This window comes from Haemaphysalis longicornis, unplaced genomic scaffold, assembly GCF_048455015.1.
Source record: "Haemaphysalis longicornis isolate Haplotype H1 unplaced genomic scaffold, Haemaphysalis longicornis Haplotype H1 scaffold_1, whole genome shotgun sequence".
NCBI lineage: Eukaryota > Metazoa > Arthropoda > Arachnida > Ixodida > Ixodidae > Haemaphysalis > Haemaphysalis longicornis.
In genome coordinates, this window is record NW_027526203.1 from 262045596 (window position 1) to 262068294 (window position 22699).

The 22699-nt window shown below is 43.4% G+C and overlaps 1 protein-coding gene across 7 annotated transcripts in view; it reads left to right on the forward strand.

Moving 5' to 3' along the window:
* The window catches only part of LOC144145090 (glutamine--fructose-6-phosphate aminotransferase [isomerizing] 2-like), an 84984-nt gene that overhangs the window by 27529 nt on the left and 34756 nt on the right, over positions 1-22699 (forward strand). Inside the window, exons 2-10 of one of the 7 annotated variants that reach the window (XM_077676585.1) lie at positions 6821-6928; positions 7662-7751; positions 7834-7959; positions 15502-15689; positions 16342-16403; positions 16634-16713; positions 17328-17345; positions 18967-18990; positions 21471-21491. In XM_077676585.1, the coding sequence (XP_077532711.1) occupies positions 6821-6928; positions 7662-7751; positions 7834-7959; positions 15502-15689; positions 16342-16403; positions 16634-16713; positions 17328-17345; positions 18967-18990; positions 21471-21491 (717 nt within the window). Of the gene's footprint in view, positions 1-6820; positions 6929-7661; positions 7752-7833; positions 7960-15501; positions 15690-16341; positions 16404-16633; positions 16714-17327; positions 17346-17527; positions 17573-18966; positions 18991-21470; positions 21492-22699 lie in introns of all 7 variants that reach the window. The other 6 variants (XM_077676607.1, XM_077676597.1, XM_077676620.1 and 3 more) reach the window with 6 other exon arrangements.

A 22699-nucleotide genomic window follows, 5' to 3' on the forward strand; every position in this document is an offset into this window, starting at 1 on the left:
GACTTGTTCTCTATTAAGCAGGTAACTTTGAATTAAATTGAGGGTAGGGCCGGTTATACCAATCGAGTTCAGTTAGCTAAACAATATCGTATGGTTGATAGAATCAAACACCTTTGAAAAATCAATAAACAATGCACCGAAAAATTCCCCCGTATCTACTGCCGCTTTGATTTTATCGGTGAAGGAAATTAGGGCGAGGTCCGTTGAGTAACCAGCCCTGAAACCAAACTGATACGGCGACAGGATGTTAAATTTTTTTAAGTACTCCATTATTCGTTCAACTAAGAGCTTTTCTATTATTGTACTAAAAAATGACAAAATGGCAGTTGGGCGATAGTTAGAGGCATGGCACTTATCACCTTTCTTGAAAACAGGTACTAGTTTAGCTTTTTTCAAAGCGGACGGAAATAGGCCGGTTTGGAGATAAGGTTAACGATGTATGAAAAAAACACCTGAAACATATTGTGCGATAAGTTTGATATGGCAAGAGTGGAAGTTGTCAAGGCCGGGACCAGTGTTCTTCAGGGTGCGTATGACAGCACAAACTTCCTCGGGCGTTGTAGGAAAAAGAAAAAAAACTTTGGGGGAGGTGGGGGTAATTGGACTGGAAGATTTCATCAGAATGAGCTTGCGTGAAGGCGAAAGCATCCGCAAAAACGTTTGCTATGTCCTGTGGATCATTGTAACTGACGTTCTCAGTATTAACCGTGGTTACTGGAGCGTTAGAGCAATTTCGGCCCAAGAAGGTATTTATAATTTGCCTTCGCCTTTTAACGTTGTTTCCAGCACGGTCGATTGCATTTTCAAAGTACTTCCTTTTGGCTTCCTTAAGTAGTGCTCTTAAGACGGTGCAGTACAGTTTGTAACGTTTTTTAAGTCTTAAGTTATACGGTTGTTTTTTTGTCTTCTTATACATGTTTTCTTTTTTCCGCATGGATCTAAGAAGACCGTTTGTCATCCAGTTGTTCCGAGGACCAGATAACCTATCTTGGCGCGCAGTGACGGTTGCTGACTCTAGTGCACGAGCAATAGTTTCAGAAAAAGTATTAATGCATCATCAGAGCTCTGTCTGGAAGTTACTGCCGCCCAATTCGAATTACGGATGAGTTCAACGAAAATAGATGCATCTACCTTGCTCTTTGTTAACGGCATGTTATCTATATTGACAGAGGAATTGATTCGGACGAAAACAGGGTAATGATCAGTTATGGAAACTTCGCGTACGCCAGCATTATCAAGTTCGATAATGCGTGGTCTATGAGCGTACCCTGTCCGTTATCGACACAGCGTGTTGGAATGGCCACGATACATTCGAACCCATGACCATTAGACAATTTTTATACTCATTGCAAGGGCTGTTATTTTCGAATAGGTTAATGTTTGTCTCCCATGATGTGTGCGTGTGCGCGCGTGCGTGCGTGCGTGTGTGCGTGTGTGTGTGTGTGTGCGCGCGCGCGTGCGTGCGTGCGCCTTGATGCCTAGGTAGCATAAGAGGGCTTCCGGCCGGTTACCCACTCATGACAGGCTGTAGACGTTCGAGTCACGCCCCGGGGGTTGAAAAGAAGGTCCCCTTCTCCCCGTGCAGTCAGAGTGGCGCTGGCTACCACCCTCAAGTGTCAGATACAGTTCTGGTAAATATAAATACCGACAGTCGCCCAGATAGCCGAATTGGTAAGGCATTCGAGATCTAATCGAAAGGCGTGGGTTCGGTCCCCACTCTGGACGCATGTTTTTCTTTCTTTCTTTCGGATATGTAAAAAAAATGTTAACGTCCTTAACCGTAGTAACAAGAGCCTAACAACACCCCTATGCCTCCTTTGGCGCTTCAGACTGCCGACCTATCATTCTATATATATATATATATATATATATATATATATATATATATATATATATATATATATATATATATATATATATATATATATATATATGAGAGAGAGAGAGAGAGAGAGAGAGAGAGAGAGCAATTCGGATTTTAAAATGTGCTTCACACAATGGCAGTCGCACAAATAAAATTCGGAGACAAAGCAATACGCCAGCGGTTGTGTGAAATTTTGTGGTGCCTACCGCAGTCACAATTAATTGCAACAGACAGAAATATCGTGCCGTCAACGTTTTATTAGCGTAATTTTTGTTTTTTAACAACGCGGGATCAGACTACAAGGCAACGTTCTACACAATAGGTTGGAAACGCACAAACTTTCACATTTTTTTTGGCAAGACATCTGTGCCAACCTGGAGCTAGATGGGGTGCCCTGTGACCTTTTCATGCGTTGTCTTTTTAATTGGCAACGAAATAAAGCCATGATTCCCAGCTACAAAACAACTGGTTGGGTATTAAACTGGTTACGGTCGCTCAATTCTGCCTCGTCCGAAGCGCGAGAAGCGTACAGAACCGACGGGGAAGCCCAGGGTCAGTGTAATTACTTTGTCGCTCGGCAGCATCTCTACGTAGCTCACGAAAATAATGAAACAAAAGCTTCAGTTATAGCTAACGTTTAATGACGCCAGCTTAACACATCCGTAACTGTTATACAGGGTATTACGACGATAATTGGAACACTTTAAACATTTTTCATGAGTGAACCGCTCCTCGGTTCGCGCTCAAACTTCACACGAAGGTCGCATTTTGTGGTCTATTTTGTTTGACCACGGCCGGGCTAGAGCGGCGGCGCGCGCTGCGTTGATACGGCCTTCGCAGCAGCGGCGAGAACAATGTAGCCCTGTCTCGACGTAAAGTTCCGCCGCTCTCCACGTGGGGGCTGCAGGAGCCTACCCTTGCCTGGTCCTTGCGCGCCTGCATTTGACGGCTGTTTTACGCGCGGGGGGCTTATTTCGCAGCGTTCGTGCTTATGTGATTTATCAGAGATTATATTGGAGCAGAATTTTGTAGCTCTGTTATATTATTGCGGTGAAACCTGCATGCTGAATGCCGGGCTTCGACGAAATTTTTAAATCGGGGCTTGCAAAGCCAGACAACGATGTTGGCCACTTATTCGCCACCAGGGGCGGATTTGTGGATGTGCTCTGGAAAGGGGATGGGTGGGAGGTTTTTGCAGGGGTTATGATGATATTCCACTAGACGATAATACTAATAATAATATTAACAATATTTTGTTCTTGAATCGTGTCTTCATACGCTCCCAGGGATTTCCGATGGGCCTTTCTGGCCGCCGCCCAAAACATAATTGTTAATACTTACCATTATTATAACTATTATGCACATTATTGTGTTATTATAATGTAATAGGGCTTCGCGTTGATTAAAAAAATTTATCTGATTAGCCGAATAACCTATTAATTAACCGATTAGTCCGACATGTTCATTCAAAAAATGGCTTAGAAAGGGACCATTTTTTAATGGTTGTTTTTATTAGATTGTCGGTGCTAGTGAATACAGGTCATTTTATGCGATCTTATGGTAACTAGTCCTTGCAGTTGCGGAGGCCGAGAAGTTGGTTGACAATTTCCGACACCAGTTTCTTTCTTGTTTCTTTTCTTGTTGACAGTCATCCCGGCTGTGCTGAACGCACGCTCGTGTTGCAAAAAATGGCGTTGAGGTCAGCGCGATGCAGAGGAGCATTTTTACAATGGGTGCTAGTTCAAGAGAGAAGGGATTCTGCACTTGGCACCCTTAATTATTTCTAAGGGATTCAGATTGTCGTTGGCACTTGGCTCGCGTGGACTTCAACCAATTACCTGATTAAAAAAAATAATAGCGACTAGAACATTATTCGATTACTCGGAAGGTTAATCGAGCAATTCGCCCACCTCTGGTAATAAAAAAAGCCATTACTACTACTTATAATGTACAAAAGTATGCAGTAGCAACATTCAGGGACATGTCTACGAAAACTAAGAGCAAACGCGCGAATCCACTTCTTCTGTCCGTCAAACGAGCAGAACAAAAGTATATAAGTTACAAGGACCAGAAAAGTAAGTAAAAGAAACAAGCGAAGGAAAATTTGACATCCACCTCAGTGCAGCCGTACGGCCACAAAAGAAAGCTTTACAGCTTTCCTTTGTCCGTACGGCTGCATTGAGGTGGATGTCGATTCTTCTTCGCAGAAACTTACTCCGGCTTGGGTTTTCCCCCTAAATCTGGCCAATTAAAATAAAACAAGACAACAGGAAACACCAAAGCTAGTAATATATAGAGATGGTTCTGTGCTCTGTTTCATTTTTTAATTATTTCATTAATTTCTTTGGAGAAATTGCAAACATACACCGAAGCCTCGTATGGCTGGTGCGCAGCGTGCGGCACAAGAATAATTATTGGAAGTCATTATTCGTTGATGGGCATGGAGTTGTTGTCTTGGCCCATTGCTTCCTATAAAAATAAAAATAAAACAAGAGCAGCAGCGGCGCATCCCCGCGGAGTGGGAGACGCGCGCCTCAACAGAGGTGAAGCCCCTATATACAGTATAGGGGCTTTAAACAGAGTGGGCCCGCAGCGCCGGCTCCTCGAAGCGGCCGCAGGCAGGAACTAGGACTCTTGCGAAGGCTGTACCAACGCGCACACGCCGCCGCTCTAGCCCGGCCGTGGTTTTACACCGGGAACGGCGACGGTACTTACCTGTTTATCCTGAAAATAAATAACGATTTTCGCCTATGGGTTAAAAAGGCGGCCGATTTGGAAGTGCGAGCCAGTGCAAGCTGATCAGGTTGCCTCCCTTTTCGCTCACTCACCGTAAGGCTCGTAGCCAGGATTTTTTTTCGAGGAAGGGGGGGGGGGGGGGGGGGGGGGGGGCTAAGATTGTTCTCAAGCCCCCCCCCCCCCCCCCTCCCCTACCCGAAAGAAAAAAAAAAGCGCGGTAGTTTGCCAACTCCCTTAAAGGCTATGAAGATACAATACATGTTTGGTTAATCAAAAAGACGGCGTTGTCCCGATACAATAATACCAGTTTTATCACAAATGGCAAAGGAATAATTGAGATATTAAATACAACATATGAAACAGGGGCGACTCCCCGCCCACCTTCCAGCAATTTCTCTATGACATCGCACAGGATCTTGTTTGTACGATTAGTGCCTAAAGACCTAAGCCACTGGCAAGGAACATGATTGTGCGATTAATAATGCAGTTTCATGTGATTACTTGCTTTTTCAACTAGGGGAGTGTGATGAGTGTGACGTCCACAATAAAATGACGTAGGCCGTAAGAATGAGTTTTTATTTAGTTATTCTTATTGAAAATGCCGAAAGAATTTTTTTGCATATGAGCATTCTACGCCCATGCAGCAGCTTTCAGGGTAAGGTCAATGGAGCTCATTCTGTGCAGTCTACATCGAACCTATGCACCTGCATTAGGTGCAGTGCAGGTCTTATCTTTAAAAAAAAAGGCAGGATATGAATGGTGCATACAAGAAGCGTTACATCACTAGCAAAAATTTCAGCAAATACTAACCCTAAACACAGACATCACGCACAAGAACAACACTGTTAACGGTGAAAATTACATGAACATGGAAGGATTAGCCCAGCGATCGGTATTTGTTAGGCCGTGCCAGTTAAAATTTCTGTATGTTTTGGGTCTCAACGCAGTCCAAATTGTAGCTTCTATCCAGACTCCAGGTGGACATGAGAGGCTGGTGCTTTGTAACATAGTGAATCTGGTTGACGTTTCGGCACAGCCCAAATGTCTAGTCTGCCGTAATGAGCTTCCCCCTTGGTGTTCTGAAATAGTTGCATTATTCTCTGTCAAGTTTTCAATGCTTCGTGCATAAATGCCCTGTAGTCTATTCTATAGTCAAAGGAGAGCAGATGTGTGCTGGTGCTCTTTATAAGGCCTGTGGTCTGTAGCCTGTTTATTTAATTACAAAATTCTGTTGTCATGCACGACTGATTGAGAATTGAAAGAACGATACTCCTGCACCCACAGAACTTAAGAAGGCCAGAAAGGGTTAAAGAAAAATTCTACCACAAAGGCATGCACGTTCATTTCTGCACCACCAGTGCAGTCGATCACTTGCGCAAGCTGCTATAATTTTAAAATTTGGTGTAGCAGTGGATGCGTACGTTGGTATGAAACGCAGTAACAAAAGTCGCCGATAACGGGCACATGGTGCAGCAGCGGCTACCTCGCATGCAGTTGCATGCCTGTAAAAGCAAACTAGTAAAACTGCAGTGAGAACCAATATATTTTTAACTCTTCATGTACTGATACTAATGCTGTCCCAATACTCTGTTTAACCCTCTCCAACTTTGTGCTTAATGAAATATTTAGGCGTTTTATATGAGTTGAATTTACATTTTCCCCCATTCAAAGCCACCTATCTGCTTCACCGTGGGCACTTCTTTCAACGACCAATTCAAACGCAAATATTGCATTCGAAATAAAACGAGATACACATTTTTTAGCTCAGACACAAAGGTACTGTGACATCATGTGAATATTAGGGATTGATTATTGAAATATCAAAGAATTGATAATTGATATACACCGCGCAATGTAAGGCACAATGCAACCTCCATTGTAGAGTAATCAGATCATACTGTTGCACAACAGATGGATAAGAGATCGAGAGAGCAGTGCTAGTTTCTAGGGCACTTAGGTGGATGGAGGACAATCAGTTCCTCTTTCCCCTGGATCTGCCACTTGTATGGCCTATCAGTGCAGGACATTTTGCGCAAAAGTTCCTCTTATATTTCAATGCCAGTCTTTCATTTGAGGTTACATTCTCAGAACTAGCTTTGTGATCCTTTTTTTTTTTAGTTTGTTGTGCACTCTAGCTCACGAGTCTGCCTGACATTTGTGGGCTCTAGTTGAACTCGTCATTCTTTTCACTGAGTGGGCTGTCCTTGGATTTCGTTTCAGGAATTTTTGCCTACTTGAATTATCTTGAGCCGAAGACTCGACGCGAGATTTTGGAATGCCTGATTAGGGGACTTCAGCGGTTGGAGTATAGAGGCTATGATTCCGCTGGTAAGTTGAACTACCGCTTAATTAATTTGACTCTTGAATTGCAGCTTTATTCTTGAGGACCCCTCTCCATCTCATACCTCGTGCCCAAGTTCCCACGCTACTGGGGCTAACTGTGTGGTTGGGAAGTTACAGGCTTTGCTTCACATTACATTTCATTACAATTCTGCTGCTTTTAGGGAAATTTAGGAACTGCTTTAGCTTGACTTTTCTGCCCTTATGTATAAAATTTTTTAGTCTGAAATATTTGACTATAGAACATGGTTAAAATTTTAGGGCCATCTAGGTTTTTTAGTCCTTCCCAAAGTGTGTAAATGCTCTCTTGAAACACTGCCACAATAAAGCTCTTCATAATACACATGATTACAATGGCAAAAATCTTAAATTCTTAAAATTGTGACCAGTCTTTTGCATCAAAAGATCAAGAAATGAAAGTTCAGAAAGAGACGCACACACGCAGTAGCAGTAAATAAGTCCTTGATAATACTAGCTAGGTCTTCAAAGCACATACGCAGACATATGCAGCTGCCAAGGCATTTTTTTACTCTGCAACACTTGCAAATGCCCACCACTGCACCCTCAAGTGCTACCACATTGAGAACTACCTTCGAATGGCTAAAAAATTGCCTCTTTTTCATTTCTTTCCTCTCTACAGCCTCGCCTGGTCTTTCCTGGCCACTTGTTTTGTAGATTAGCTTACCTGCTTACCTGCGTTTCTCTTGTGCGCCTCTTGTAGGTGTGGCTTTTGATGGAGATGCTGAAGGCAACAACATCTCTGTTATCCGGAAAAGTGGAAAAGTAAAAGTTCTTGAGGACTGCATATGGCGTAAGTGTGTGCAGTCGCTGTCTCCTTGTCATCGTGGCTCTTTTTCTGGAGCATTACAGAGTGCTGAAATATCTGTTTGCAGGAAACGAGGACCTGGACATGGACCAGGAGCACTTGACACACGTTGGCATCGCCCACACCCGTTGGGCAACCCATGGTGCCCCAAGTGACCTCAACAGCCACCCACAACGCTCAAGCCCCGACAATGGTAGGAACTCAGTTGTGTAGCCTTTGAGCCAGATTCTTTGTTCCTATAGCCGGATTCAACTTCCAGCACCAAGTTTGCGGGGTCAAAAGCACATGTCTATTGTGGCGCCAGGCGGTTCTTGATCTGAATCTCGGAGTCATCTTTGCTGCCATTTTGTAGACAGCTAAGTCGCACTTAAAGGGGCCATTCAGACAAAACACAATCTTGGATCATTCATAAGATTGCCTTATTAGAATAATTCTGACACCACTTTTAACATAAACTTCGCTCAAATAAGTCACATAATTAGAAAGGAAATTGCCATGCGACTCACTAGCTCATTTCCCACACTAGAACATACGATTTTATATGTACAGCCATGCAAATGCCTGAGGCCGGCTAAAGCAAACGCAAGTTAGGCAGGGCTTATAAGCTTGCAGAACGAGCTATTTTCGCCTAAGTGTAATTCATGTTCATTTTATAGCAGTAAGAACGTTGGGGTGAAACAATGGAAGCTACGAAATTGCACGTAAACAGAAGTACCAGTGTGTACTGTTGTTGGTACTGCACGCACTAGGCTTGTTATAGCTGCACAGCAGTGCGGCGCTTTGGGGTTGTCTCAGACGACACTGGCCGATTGGCGTAAGTGACATTCTTACGTGACCCTATTTGTCGAACACATTTTGCGAAACAATTACTACCTATTGTAACAAAAACAAGCCAGGTGCAAATACGGTCAAAAACAAAGCAAAGGCGAATAGCAGGGCAGAGCAGTATGGTGGTACCACATAGGAGGACTGATGGTAAACCAGGGTCCACAGTCCGCTGCAGACTGAACGGCGCAAAAATTCAACATAAAAATCTTGACCACTGATTGTAGGTTGACATTATAAAAACATGCCAGTGTTGTGCTAAATTCGTCCGGGTGTGGAACAGCAGTGATGCCTCCACCCTTTCGTTCCTTTGGTAACGCAAGGTTGGTAACATGGCCTCCTTAGGAAACTAAAATGTTCGGTAATGGTCTGCTTCAAAATGCACCATTCGTTTGACACCAGTTTCAACAAGCAAGTACGTGAAAGGGCTTCTCGGGCCAACTTGTGAGTGGATTAATTTCGTAGCACTTCTAGTGTGAAGGGGACCTCTGGAAGCAAACAATAAGGCTGTTTTCATTGAGCTGTTGGACGAGATGTAGAAAGTGGTGGCGTGTTTTGTGTGTGGGAACATTACCTCATCAGCCCCGTGTCCACCATAGGGTGTACAAGGTGTCATCAGACATTGTTTTTATCAACTGCTAGAATATTTTCTGGAGCAGCCGGCTTAATTTAAAGAACTACCCTAAATCTGCGTGTCTCTTTGATGGACGTCCCACTACATGGACAGTGGGTTCCTAGACACCTTGCACCTAATTAGGACATGTATCTTCGTGACTTTTGCTGTCCTGCTATGAATAGTTTTTAAACGTGCTGCCTGGGCAGGGCAATTGCTGGTATACCTTGAAAGGATAAGTCTGCCTGGTCACTAGCAGCAGTAACTTCAACAGCAACAGCAGATTCATGTTGACCTTAGAGCTGCTATCAGTATCCACAGTAAACAGCCGGAGAAATAAAATGGGATATTGTCATAAAGAAATGAGCAAAACTGATTGGTGCATGAAAAATGTGCTATACTTTTACTCAAACCACAAAAACTCTCTTCGCAGGTCAAGGTGCCTTGAATGTTGGGATTTCTGTTTGTTGCGTTTTTGGTTATTTGAAACTTTTGAATGGTGAAGTGAATACCAAGGTATTAGATTCAAATCAAATGGCATTATATGAAAGTTTTCGAAGTTCAAAAACTCAGATGGGCACTTTCCACTAGTGGTGATGGGTTTTCCAGCAATGCACCAATAACATGCAGATAAACGGCAAGAGGAAGGTGCTTTTGGTGGGCGCCTTGCATCCATTTGGCATTTGGCCAACTCTGCCACTGTGCTTATAGCCAGAAAACCCAACATTGTTTTGTAAACAAAAAAAAACTCTAAAACTGCCTTGTTTCTTTTTCCCTCTCGTAAAATTATTTCCTCGAGCAAATGGCTTCCAACAAAACTTGCCACTGGGTAAAGAAATTATTGCCGTGTTTTAAAGAAGTCTGAGAAGTCCTATGGTTTCATACATTTTTTTTTTTGAAACAATTTGGGACCTGGTTCTGCTTCAAAGCTAAGTTTGTCGTTAATGTTTTAAACAAAATATTTTGCCTGGTGTCTGTTAATAAAGCAGGATGAAAAACTATTAATTTCAGATCATTTCAGAAAAATTTGCCTGTGTCAGTTGTAAGTCTTAGGTGTTTAATATAAAATGACCCATATATAATAAACAAAAAAAATAAAATATGGCAGACTCCTAATGTAGCACTATTATTTGTGCTGTTTTCTGTGAACCTATAATTATATTAGCTAAGCACACTGACAGTGAAGGTAGTGAGGGCAATCACTGTGCAGCCTATTCACCATTTAACAGTCTGCCTCGGGCGGTGGAGGGACGAACCGCTCCTGGTGTGGATGCCACTCTCGCGCCAGCTGCTCGTTCACATTGTCCACGGCGCAAGACGCGTCCTGCACACGATAAAAAACGAATATGTGCACTTCTCTGGCAGTAGGCAATATAGCGCAGTTACCTCTGGTTGCGGATTTCATCTAGGAATGCAATAATCAGCAGCCGTTACGGTATAACGCACTAGTTTAGTTCCACGAAACATCGGCGCCGTGGTCACCGCTTCAGCGTGAAACGTGTTAGAAACATTGTTTCTACAATTCGCGCTTTTCTTATCAATAAGTGCAGTCGTCTTACATTTTCGGAACTTAAAAGCGTGCTTTGTTGAAGGTGTCGTGGTGGCTATTTGAAGGACAAAAGTTAAGTACATGAAACGGGCAAGTCAAGACCCGTGCTTACCAGTACATTTGCCACGCCATTGTGAAATTGTGCTATGACCCGGGCGCTATCGCTCATACATTAATGGGAACGTATTTTACACACTCAAAGAGCCCATGTCAGGGAGTTGTACCCGTTCCTTTTTCAAAAATAAACACCATTTCTGGACAGTCATTGCTGATACTCTGCGACAGTCTTGCTAATTTTTATGCATATATAGCTTTAAGTATATTTTTGTGGATGTGCGAGAGTGTTTCGGGCAGACCCCTCGGTGAAATTAAGCAGTTGTGAGTTGGCGTCTGTCCTGGTGCATTTCATCTCATTTTCATGTATCCCATTTTTTAAATCGCGATGTAGATCGCCTCGCCCGAAACTGTGTTTTTGTCAGCATAATCGAATGCCAAATATATAGAGGTCACAACCCCTTATGGGGGACTTACGTTTAAAGAAGTAAAGATAACGTAATTTTCTACAGCATGTACGTCGTTGCCTGCATGTGGGCAGGGTGTGTCCCACAACTCTGTATTTTTAAAATTTTCCCCACAATGTAGGCTTTCAATACCATTTTGAAAAAGGCGCTCTCTCTGGTGCCAAAAGGGGGCTGATCAGTTTTTGAACTACTGATGCTTGCTTGTTGAAGTACTGCTTTTTTCACCGTTATGGAACATGGCGCCTAGGATACTTTTAATTCCAAAGTGATTGCCAACGCTTGGCTTTTCATGTTACATGCGTTCGCTTCTCACTGTGTTTGGATCGTTGGCAGACGTGGCTAAGGCGTTGGTCTGCTGAGCCCAAGGACGGGGGTTCGATTCCCTGCCGTGGCGGCCGCTTTTCTGATGGAGGTTAAAAGTGAAAACGTGCATGTGTTTGAGATTTCGGCGCATGTTAAGATCCCCTGGTGGTAAAAATTAATGCCGAGCCCTCCACTACGGCACGCCTCATCGCCTGTGTAGCGTCGGCGCAGTAAACCTCATGATCAATTAATCAATGGAACGCTGGCAGGACAAGAAAAAAAGGAAGCATACAAAACTTTTATCTGTGCCTTTTTTAACCAACCTCAAGACTTGAATGCCAATATAAAAGTGAGGTTCAGTGGACAACACAGTGCAGTTAAAGGAAGCCCGTTGTGTTGGGGACTTTTTACCACAACCTTAAGGGGGGACGCGGCTTTCAACTTCGGAAAAATGACCAAAACATCGTTTTTTTGAAACCCGCATATTCGGCTTCTATGTTTCCTATTCTATGCGTCTGCAAAGTTTTTACGCTGAAAAGCGTCGCAAAGTGGCATAAAAAAATACTTTTGTCAGGCGCGGTGACAAACTATCAGCGCAAAAGGCCGAAAAAACGGCAATTTTCGGAGCGCTCTATCTCCGCAACGGTGCCACCGGGCGCGGCCATTTTGATATGGTTAGATCGGCCGAGCGATCGTCTTTCCGGTTGCGCTCGTCTCTTTTATCTTCGTTCATTCACAAACGCACAAACGGCAGAAAAGAAACGACGCACAAACGAAGCTAGAAATAGATGCTGAAGCGCTGTTGGTCCTCCGGTCGGGGCTCAGAACAACGACCCTCGTGATTGGATGTCACGGGCGCAACGCAAGATGGCGGCCGCCTGAGCTGCGTAGCGAGCGCATTGAGTTCATTTTCGCCGCTTCGCTCGGCCGAGTTTCTGTTCAATCTGTGGTATTCAACACGCACGTTATCGCGATGGGAATGCCTGAGATCGCGAGCCAGATTACGGGAAGTTGTGTGGCTCGAAAGGAGGAGGTCATCGAACGCTTCGTGGTGCGCGTGACTCTACCGTCGCCAGACCCCGGAGGGTGACGCGGTGTGCGCGCTTGCGGTAGCGGTTCGTGAAGTGAACTTTTAGTCGGGTTTGCGATGTTTACACGCTTAGTTATTGCTGTGTTTTGACTGTGGACTCGCTAGCCTTGAAAAAGAAACGGTCGACGCGTCAAACGCGCTGGCGCGCACGGCATAGCCGACGCGCATTGGAGCAGCACATGACTGGGCAACCGGTTACGATTGAACGCCAGTAGTTGTAATTAATGCCTGCGACGTTAGATTTAATCTTAAAAGCGACCTGACCAGCCATATCAGGTATAATTAAAGTTCGATATGTCGCGGTAAGCGTGCGCTGCGATGCGCGCGAGCCATATCGCCCGTATTGCGCAACGTTTCCCGTGCACTTGTAATTTTCATGCAAACAGGTTTGAGTTAGTAATATAGGAATAAAAATATGTTCTCTGCATTAAAAATGTACGTTACTGTCGCAGCATTTAACAGTGATTTTTTAGGGAAATTATTGATACCATTGCTTAGGGCATACTGGCTTTGCTGCTAGAAATGTTGGATGCCTTGAATGTCAAAAGTATTAAAAAAATATGTTCTTGCATTGAAGTTGGGAGTTATGCAGAATACTCTACCAAGCTTCAAAGTAGCTCATTTTCATCCTTGTGGTATGCAAACTTTTGGCAATGAACACCTCTGCACGTATGAGTACTAAGTTGCTGTGCCAGGTAAGGTGATAAAACATAAAAAAAAGCCAAAAATGTTCAAATTTAAGTAAAAAAAATGCTCAACTTGTTGCCATGGTGACAACACTGCAAAAGGAGGCTGTTCAGTGCGATACAGCCAACCAGCTAACCTACTTTGCATTGAAAGCCCATTGAAACCCATCTCCCCCTTCGTTTGGTCTGCAAAGTGGGGTATGTACTCTTCACGGAGGAGCTGAAAATGATGTTTTCTGGAAAGAAAAAGGCTGTAAAAGGCACTCCAATTTCAAGGCAAGGCATTCCAGAAGCCCCATGTTCAAAAGGACATGAAAGGCTACAACCATGACGACGTTTGATAAGTGAAACCTATGTTGCAACTTCGGAAGCCGTTTTCTCAAAACAGTTTTTTTTGCCACCTCCGTCGCTTGTACCAGGGATTTTTTTGTGACCGCTGGGTCTATTTTGATTTCGTTTCTTGCATTACATTCCTTGATAAACAGTTCAGGTCGTGACACTCTTGGTTTTCCAGATTTGTTTTTTGTGATTTTTTTATTCGAATAATCGTTCACAGTCAACATGCCTATTGCACATTAACCTCTAAAAAAATGAAAACCAAAAAACATTGTGTTGTAAAAAAAAAATTCTAAAACTGTCACGACCTCGTCCATTCATTTGGGAATGCAAAGCACTTCGAACAAGTTTTCTATCGTGTTTTATAAGCCGCTCAAGCTCGGTACAAGCGGAACAGAAAGAAAATTTAATACATAAAAAAGTTTTCAAAATATTAGTTTGAAATTTTTATGGTGTTATCACGGAAGCATTCCCAGTTGCTGTGCCAATTTTCATCAAAATCCACAAAGAAATAAAAAAGTTGATTTTGAAAGCCACGTCCCCCCTTAACTGGTCAACTGGTGTTAAACTGTCTTTGTAAGCGACATTATGCAAGATTGCAAACATCTCGCTCTTCTGGGCATCTGCTAGATTTTGAAAGGAGCGAAAAAGGCAAGCAGCACAGCCTTAACAGAAAATCTGTGGTCACTGTAAGGCCCAAGAAGCTTGGTTCACTCACTATAACCCTGCTATTCACTTTTCAAAAATCCAGCTAAATATGAGATGTTGATTGTACTGCATGTGTTAGTAATTTATTTCACAATTTCACTTGCAATGAATGCCCTAGATAGCTCACCTGACACCGTTATTCATCAAACCTGCCTTTAAAGTATCTGAAGTTTGGCTTAACTAAAGCTGAGCGTAAAAAAAACAGTTTGAACGTTTGCATTTATATCGCTGCGGTGGTTAAAATTCAAAAATTTTATGCTGCCTTCCGAATGCAAAAACAAAAAAAAGAATATCGCAAGCTCTTATAAAAAATGTGGGGAAAGTTAACTGCTGTTACCATTTCAGGCCATCTCACTAATGCAATTATACGTCAGTTTACCAATGAAGGCGACAAACTGCTCTCAACTGAATTCCTATGATTGGGGCTGCCTGATTCCCCCCCCCCCCCCCCCCTTTTTTTTATTCAAGGTTCAGTCATACTCGGGAAAAATTGAGCTTGCTACGAACCACGGCGTACAGGTTCATTTTCACTACTTCGGCCATTTAGTAAAGCTTTTTTGGCATAGCAATGAAAGTTTATGCCACATCCATGCAATAGATTGAACATTGGGGAACTGAACTACTGTATACTACTCTTGTCTGCGCCTTTCATGCATATATATACGGTGCAAAAACGGCACGAAGAGCGCCCACAGTGTGCATTTGCCTGCTACCGCTTAGTGGAGCATCCACACTAGCATCACGACGCTCTTGCCACCTGTAGGCCAATTTCGCAGCGAATATTGCCCGAATTGGTGGCTCATACCAAATTTTTTGTGAATTTAGTTGAAGCCAATTCACTTGCTGTGTACAGAAAGGGTTTTATTTTATTTTACAGTGTACACAAGCCCTGAAAGCAATGAAAAATGCTTGCACATGCACATGTTTTTGCCATAAACTAATAGCACCAACTTTTGTCTCATGCATGTCATTATTGAGGTAAACTGGTCGTTTAAGTCTGCCTGCACCTTCCTATTCATGCATTCGGCGCTTGTCACGAGCACTGGTGACCATGAACAGAGCATCCTGCACATGATCCCGTACCTCTTTTTAATGCCTGTGCAGAATTTGTGGTCGTCCACAATGGCATCATCACCAATTACAAGGACGTCAAACAGTTCCTGATTCAGAGGGGGTGCCACTTTGAATCTGAAACTGACACGGAGATGATTGCGAAGTTCATCAAGCACATCCACGACACCCACCCGGGCCTGTCCTTCAGGGAACTGGTGGAGCAGGTCATCCAGCAGCTGGTGAGACCACTTCACCCTTTGTATCTCACTTTTTTATTCTTCACGGAGGTTGGGAGGGAAAAAAAAATCTGTACTCCTAGCTTGCACCTGTCTAAGCAGTACAGTGTTGTGATGGCAGAAGCATTACACAAGGGATTGGTGAGGAATGAGCTGTTTCCTTTGGCAGGGTCAGGCAGCCCTTCAGTAACAAAAGCAATGGAAGGAACTGCGGTTATGGTCCGGCTCCTCTTGAACAGTGGCGTTTTTATCTTGCTCTTCTGTGGGGTAGGCAGTGCAGAATGGGTGGGGAAATCTTGATGCTGCCTCCACATTTAGGACAGAGAACTTGCTCCCTGCTGTCTTTTTGTGGATCAAGAATCCACCCCTCTGTTCCTTCCTTTCTCAATGTCCTGTGCTGCACAGTTGTCAACGCCCTTGAAAACACACATAGTTACTGTACAGTAACTCGCAACAAGAACTTTGCTGAATTGCAGTTGGTAAACACTAAATACAGATTTTGTTTAACCTTGGGTGCCTTTACACGAGGAAAGACCCATGTTAACTTGGAGAGAAGTTTTATTTGAAGGTTGTACATTCAGTAACATTTTTGTGCTTGCTTACAACATTGTGTGCATTCGTGGTTACTGAACTGCTCCTTGTACCTGTCCTTCAGGAAGGTGCCTTTGCACTGGTGTTCAAGAGCAAGAGGTTCCCTCATCAGTGTGTTGCTACTAGGTGAGAAACTTAATTCTTCCTGCTAATTATTTGTTTTAATGCATACAGCTACTCGTTTTCAAGACGAAAAAAAGTCCCTAACAGGATTTTCTATTTCTTCTTGGAATGCCTGCCAAAGGCTAGTGGGGATAAGTGGTTGCTCAGCTTTGGCAAGCATTTTGAAGAAAGGAAATTAATCTCTCAAATGTGCTGTGCTTTTGACATTTCACTTTTGCTTTGGTCTCATTCAGGAGAGGAAGTCCCCTGTTGGTTGGCCTCAAGACGAAATCTTATCTGTCCACAGAATTTATCCCAGTCTTGTACAGCAAAGGTGAGAATGCTTTTTGCTTGAACATTCGTGGAAATGTGCAACATTTTCCCCGAGAGGAAAGTTGGGAGCACGTTTGGAACCTGTTTGCTTGCTCAGAAGTTCATGCTAAAATTTTTTTTGCATGCCCTCTGTGGAGGTTTATAGAAATTTTTGTGCTCGAATCACATACTTGAGCATGTAATGTGATGTGATTAAACAATGAAGCTATAATGTTACTGCAAATGCAGAAGCCCCTCGAATTCGTGGAGGGATGTTGGGGTTAGTATGGTGTATTTGGCTTCTGCATGACTGCAACCAAATTAAAGCCCTTTACAAAAATTGACCTCTGTGCCACGTGTGTGCATTTTAATACATACTGTAATGTAGGAAAGTCTCTTCTAACTGCATGGTTGTTTACTTTTGGGGAATAGTCTTGTGTATCTGCACTTTAATGTTCCTCTAGCTGTGCATGGACACTGAAGGCCGTTTTACAGCTAAGAGCAAGCAGATAGTTGCAAGTTTGTGTGGCATGCATGCCCGTATACTAGCATGTCTGACAGTTTGTGTGGCCTTCAAAGTGTAACTGGTGTACTAAAAGTGGTATGTGGCTATGTTTTTGTGTTTTTTACAACCAGCCTTGTCAATGGACTACAGTAAGTAAGCTTTTGGTTCACAGCGGGGGTTTCTTCACTTTATTTTATGTCTCAGTGTCTTCCCTTGTGCAGTCTTTTTCTTAAGACACAGCTCTCATAGCTGCATACATTTCGCTGGCTTTGGACTGAAGGTGGTAATATCTTCTGCTCTTTTTTCTTTCTCTCTCTCTCTCTCCCAAAAGGTGGTGGTTTTTTTGGCGCTGCTGCTTTGACCTGTCCTCTTGGGTGTAGGTGCTTTTCACTTTCCCCTCATGTGCTGCACGTTTTCTTTGTTGCTTTTGTTTGTTGGACCGCTGCTGTGTAGTGCAACGCTGCGTGGTTGGTTGCACCTTCAATACCTATTTTTTCTCACTTGCTTTTTTGTTAGTAGGCATGCACAGCCATAGCAGCTTTATTAAAGAGGTGCTTACTTGTGTGCTTTCTTGAAATGGCAAAACTTATAGGTGGAGATAAAACATGCCCATTTTTATTCAAAGCAATTTGTTTTTATAGGAGCATGCAGGTTCTTTTGCGGCATTTGAAGTGTGGCTAACGAAGTATGGCCTCTGCATCTGTCCCTGCAACATCAGGGACCCTAACATACTAGTATAGAATCCAACATACTAGTGCACTTCAAATGCCTAATATGTATGATTACTGTGGTGGTTGTGGTCTTGGACATCTTTTTTAATGAAAGGGGGGGGGGGTTAGTCTAATCGGTGGTATTTGGTTTTCTCTTCGTGGTGCTTTCTACTGCAGTGCAAGGTGAATTCATTTGGATTGCATGAAAGCTTGACTTTTTTTAAAATTCATTGCCATATTTAATAGTTCTAAACAAACCTTCATTCATTGCCGTATCTAATGGTTCTAAACACGGGATAAACGCTTGACTTCAACTGCCAGTTGAGTGTTCGTCGCGTGTATTTCTTAATGTGTTCCGTTTTATAGCGCTAGTACAATGTACCCAGCATCCGTTTTTTTCTGCAACAAATTGTCCAGCACTTACATTTCCTCATGTGAAACTTGGCATTTTATGTGCCCCATACTCAAAATCATGTATTCAGGCCACAATTAGCGTGCCTGCAGTGTTTGTTGATATTGAATGATATTCCTGGCAAATACTAAAACAGTTCTTTGTTTCTTAGACCAAATATTTTGCTGTAATGCTCAAACTGTCATAAGATTTCTAAATCATTAAAAAATGGCATCAGTTGATGTCTTGGCCTGCGATATGCTTACTCCGTCAGTAGTCAAAAATGGCACTGGCACGCTTGGCAATTGGAGCAGGCCTAAGGCGATTAGTTTCCAGCCTGTGTGCTCAATAGATTGCTGCACCGTAGTTAATTGTCCCAATCTGCATGCTGTGGCCGTGTCACTGTCCTTGCATGACACCTGTGTTTACACCGTGCGAGCGCTTGCTCCCCAGTGTTTTGCGGCAGTGCCATGTGAACTGTCATCAGTGTGGTGTGCATATTTTTGTGCGTGTGGGCGTTGTGCCTGTCCTCCAGCCCTGCCCCTAATAACACCCCAGTGTGGCCGTGTTGTGTGGTCGCTGCCCTCTTCCTGCATGATTGACGTTGTTGTTTTCTGTTTCCGTTGCCCACTGTTCTCCTCTCTTACTGCGCACCTTTTCGGCATGCAGAGTGTGGCCTCGAGAATGACCAAGGTAGACACCGTTCCTCTTACCCCCTCTCTCTCTGACCTTTGACCCCTGCTCTGCCCTTCTGGCTAGACCTCCTTCACTCTGTGTCCTCTGTGACACGTTGGAGGGAAGGGACCACCACTGTCGCGTTCTGATGGTGCGCGTAGCAGGCAAAGTGTACCTAATGCAGACAAGTTGCCATTATTCCTGATATTGCGATACCTGCAGGGGAACTTTCAGCTCAAAACCTCTGTGCGCCCGCATGCTTTTTAACCCTTTTAGTTCCAAATTTTTTCTCCTGAAGTGGTCAATTTTCGTACCACAAAAGCTGAGCACCATTATATTTAGGGACAAAACAATTAAAGAAAATGAGCCTTAGTTTGTCAACCATTTTTTTTTTTTTAAGCTGTGTGCCATCTCGTAAACTTAAACATGCCAGGTGAATGCTGCTAAAAATAAACAGGCAGGCGATGGTAGAAAATCTGAGTTATACTAGCGCCTTGTTTCACAATTTCACGCAAAATGTGTAGTCAAGCAGGCATGACCTTCATACCAAGAAAGGATGTGTTAATTTACAAAGTCCGCAGCTCCCAACATTCCCAAGCAGTTGATAGCTCATTTTCTGCTAGCACGGTGTGCATGGCAAGGGGGCAGATTTTGCTCTTTTAATGCTACGAATATTGTAATTAGAAGTAACTTCTGACTGAACTGAGTAAATATTTTTTCGAAAAAAAATGTACTGTATTGAGCATAAATTGTAAAAATCGCACACATTGGGGACATTTATAGTTCGTCCTCTTGCGTTTAATGGCAATTTGTCTGAAATTACAAGTGTATTACATGTTTCTATGGGATAAAATGATAGAGGGTGGATTTCCTTAGGAAAAGTGTAATGTGTGTGTAGCCTGTTCAACTTTTCGCGTGGTTACTAACGGTAGTTTACATGGGTGTGTGTATATGGGAGGGGAGCCCCTCTCCTCCACAACCTGTAGCTTAGGCTACAAAGGAACCTTAGCTTAAGTTGCTGGCAGCTAATTAAAATGCCATCTTAGTCGGGTGCCAGGATTTTTTTTTTCTTTTTTTGCTAAATTTTTCAAAGGCAGCACTAGTTGAATGCTTTCATTTCCTTGATACTTGACATGCAGTTTTCACCTCCCCCTTGTTGGAAACTTCATGTGGGTGCCCCGGTAATTTACCTCTTGAAGTCTATGTGCACACTCCCTGAGACGTCGAGTGAACAGTTCCCCATATCTCTGGCCTCCTTCCCCCACCCCCTCTTCTTTTACCACTTCATTCACAAAAACAGTCTGCACCCTAGTGCCTTCCTCCAGTAGCTCAGCATAGCAGTCTAGTACCCACAGCCCTAACCATTGGGTTGTCTGGTGTTGGACAAATGCTTGATTATTTTGTTGTAAGCACTGGTGCATTTAATACTTGGCGAGAACGATTTGTTGACTCTGGTGTAGCCATTGGTTGCTAAATGGAACTGGACAGCTGGAAGGTATTGAAGCACTCGGTGAATCGGTGAATGCCCTTTTTTGAGGCCCAATTTGCACGCACTCTTATTGCCCTGCCAATTTTGGGACACATTGAGCATGGAATTTTGTGCAGTTTATGCCACACTGTGGTGACTCGGGACATTGAAAAGGTAGTGACACTGTTGGGACTGTAGTCATTGTTAGCTGAATGAGTATTGCATGAAACTGCACTTATTATTCTAAACACCATTGCAGTTTTTTCTTCATTTTGTGGGAACTAACAGTATTAAAAAGTTTCAATGGTTCAGTATTAAAAAGCATCAATGGTTTGAGTGGAATTGCTTCCCTATGTCGGTTGCTGTAGCTTGCCATTTCAATTAAGCATTCTATCACAGTGTTGGAATTCTTCTCGGAGAAATACCAGGTGTCGGTGAGAGCTAATGTCTTCCAAGCATGAACGGTGTGATTTGAGGAGGAGGAGCTGGAATAAATGAAGTTGCTATAATCTGATGTGAATTACGTACTACTCCGTGGATGGAGATTACGGCTTTTGCATAATGACGATGTGATGAAGAATAGGTACTCATTCAGCATTTTCTATGATTCGTGCAAGGATTAAATGTTCACCCAATTGTAACAAATTTGCAAGATGTGACACTGGGCAGTTCAATTCCTCTCTGAACCAACTTCTAACTTTGCAGACTTGTTGCGCACGGGCTCACTTTCGTTAAGCATGCTGACGTGCACATTGTTTTGAGGCCAAAATGTGCCTTTGTAGCACTTGTTTGCAGCATGCCCTGTGTTTTTGCGAATTGCAAAGTACAATTGGTATGTGTCCGTAACATATCCGTGCACCGTGCTAATATGTAGTGGGTAACGTGTACGTGTGCCTGCTGTGCATTTTGCATGCGAGTGCTCTGTCTGACGGTGTGTGACGACCGCCTCTTGTCTCTCTCTCTCCCCCCTGGCCTCGCCTGCCTCCCAACCAACCCTCACTCTCTCCCCTCCCTCTGGTCTGGGGTGCAGAAAAAGACGACACCCAGACAGGTAGTAGCCTCTGCCTCTGGTCACCCTCCTGCACGTAAGGCCCCCCCGAGGCCACTCATTGTACAGGGAACACTCTGCACGGGCTCACTGCAGCGTAACTCTGCAGGGGCTCGCTTAACTTTAACCCTTTTGGAGTCAGTGTTGTTGTAGGCGTAGGCAGCAAGAGCACCCATGTCTGTTGCCGTCCTCCATCCTCAACCCTCCACATGCCTCGAAATTAATCTCGCGGTTCGGGTGACACAAGGAAAAGCTTTAATGTTTATTCCCGAAGGGGCTGTTGTTGGACGTGGGGTTGATGGGCAGCAAATAACCGTAATGATTAAACAGATGTTAAAAGGGCTCAAGCATAAGGAGAAAGCGTTGCTCTGGCTAATTTTTTTATGAGTTGAAGCTTGGGATAGTATAGCTGTGCAGGGCAGAATGCGAGTTCTAATTTTTTTATTCTTGCACTGAAAGCTTGCTGTAAGCAAGGCTTAGCATGATTAGTAAAAATAAACTTGATTGTGTAACCTTTCTGCTTTCACATCAATAAAAATTTCTTTCATATTTTGGGCGGAAAAATTGGCTTATGTAATAATTCTAGCTCTTTTCTGCTGCATTACACTTGTGTGAAGGTTATAGACAATGAAAAAGATTCCAAGTGTAGCTTGATAGGAGTGTACTGTATTTGCACACATAAGAGCACACTCAAATCGACCCTCCTCCCTTCCATCCCTTGTCATGAAATCTAGAAAAGGGAAAAACGCCAATTCCACCCTTATGTATGTGCTACCCCCGCTTTATTTTACCCCCCTTCTATTCTCGCTTTTCCCATAAAATCTAGAAGTGAAAAAGAAACCAATTCTAGTACTAGTATGAGTATTAGATTATGGGTATGGGCAAGCATATATCATTGTGTACAACTCTTCGTATGAAGTGTTGTTGAGCATGGGTCATGCGACTTACTGTGACCGTTCCCTACTAGCTTCTCCAGGTGTTGTCACCACCGAAGTCTCCTGGAACTTTGTTGACGTGCAAGTTAGCTTTTGAAGCGAGCTGCACTTCTTGGGCTGACCATGCATGGTTCCCTTTGCAATGAATGCTCACCAGTTGGCTCACCTGTCATGGCTACCTGGCCAACCCTCGCTTTAGATAAGGCTTCAGCTAGACTTTTAGGAAAGCAAATGAAGAAAAAGTGGTCGGTATTTTGTAATGGATGCTTTCATCAT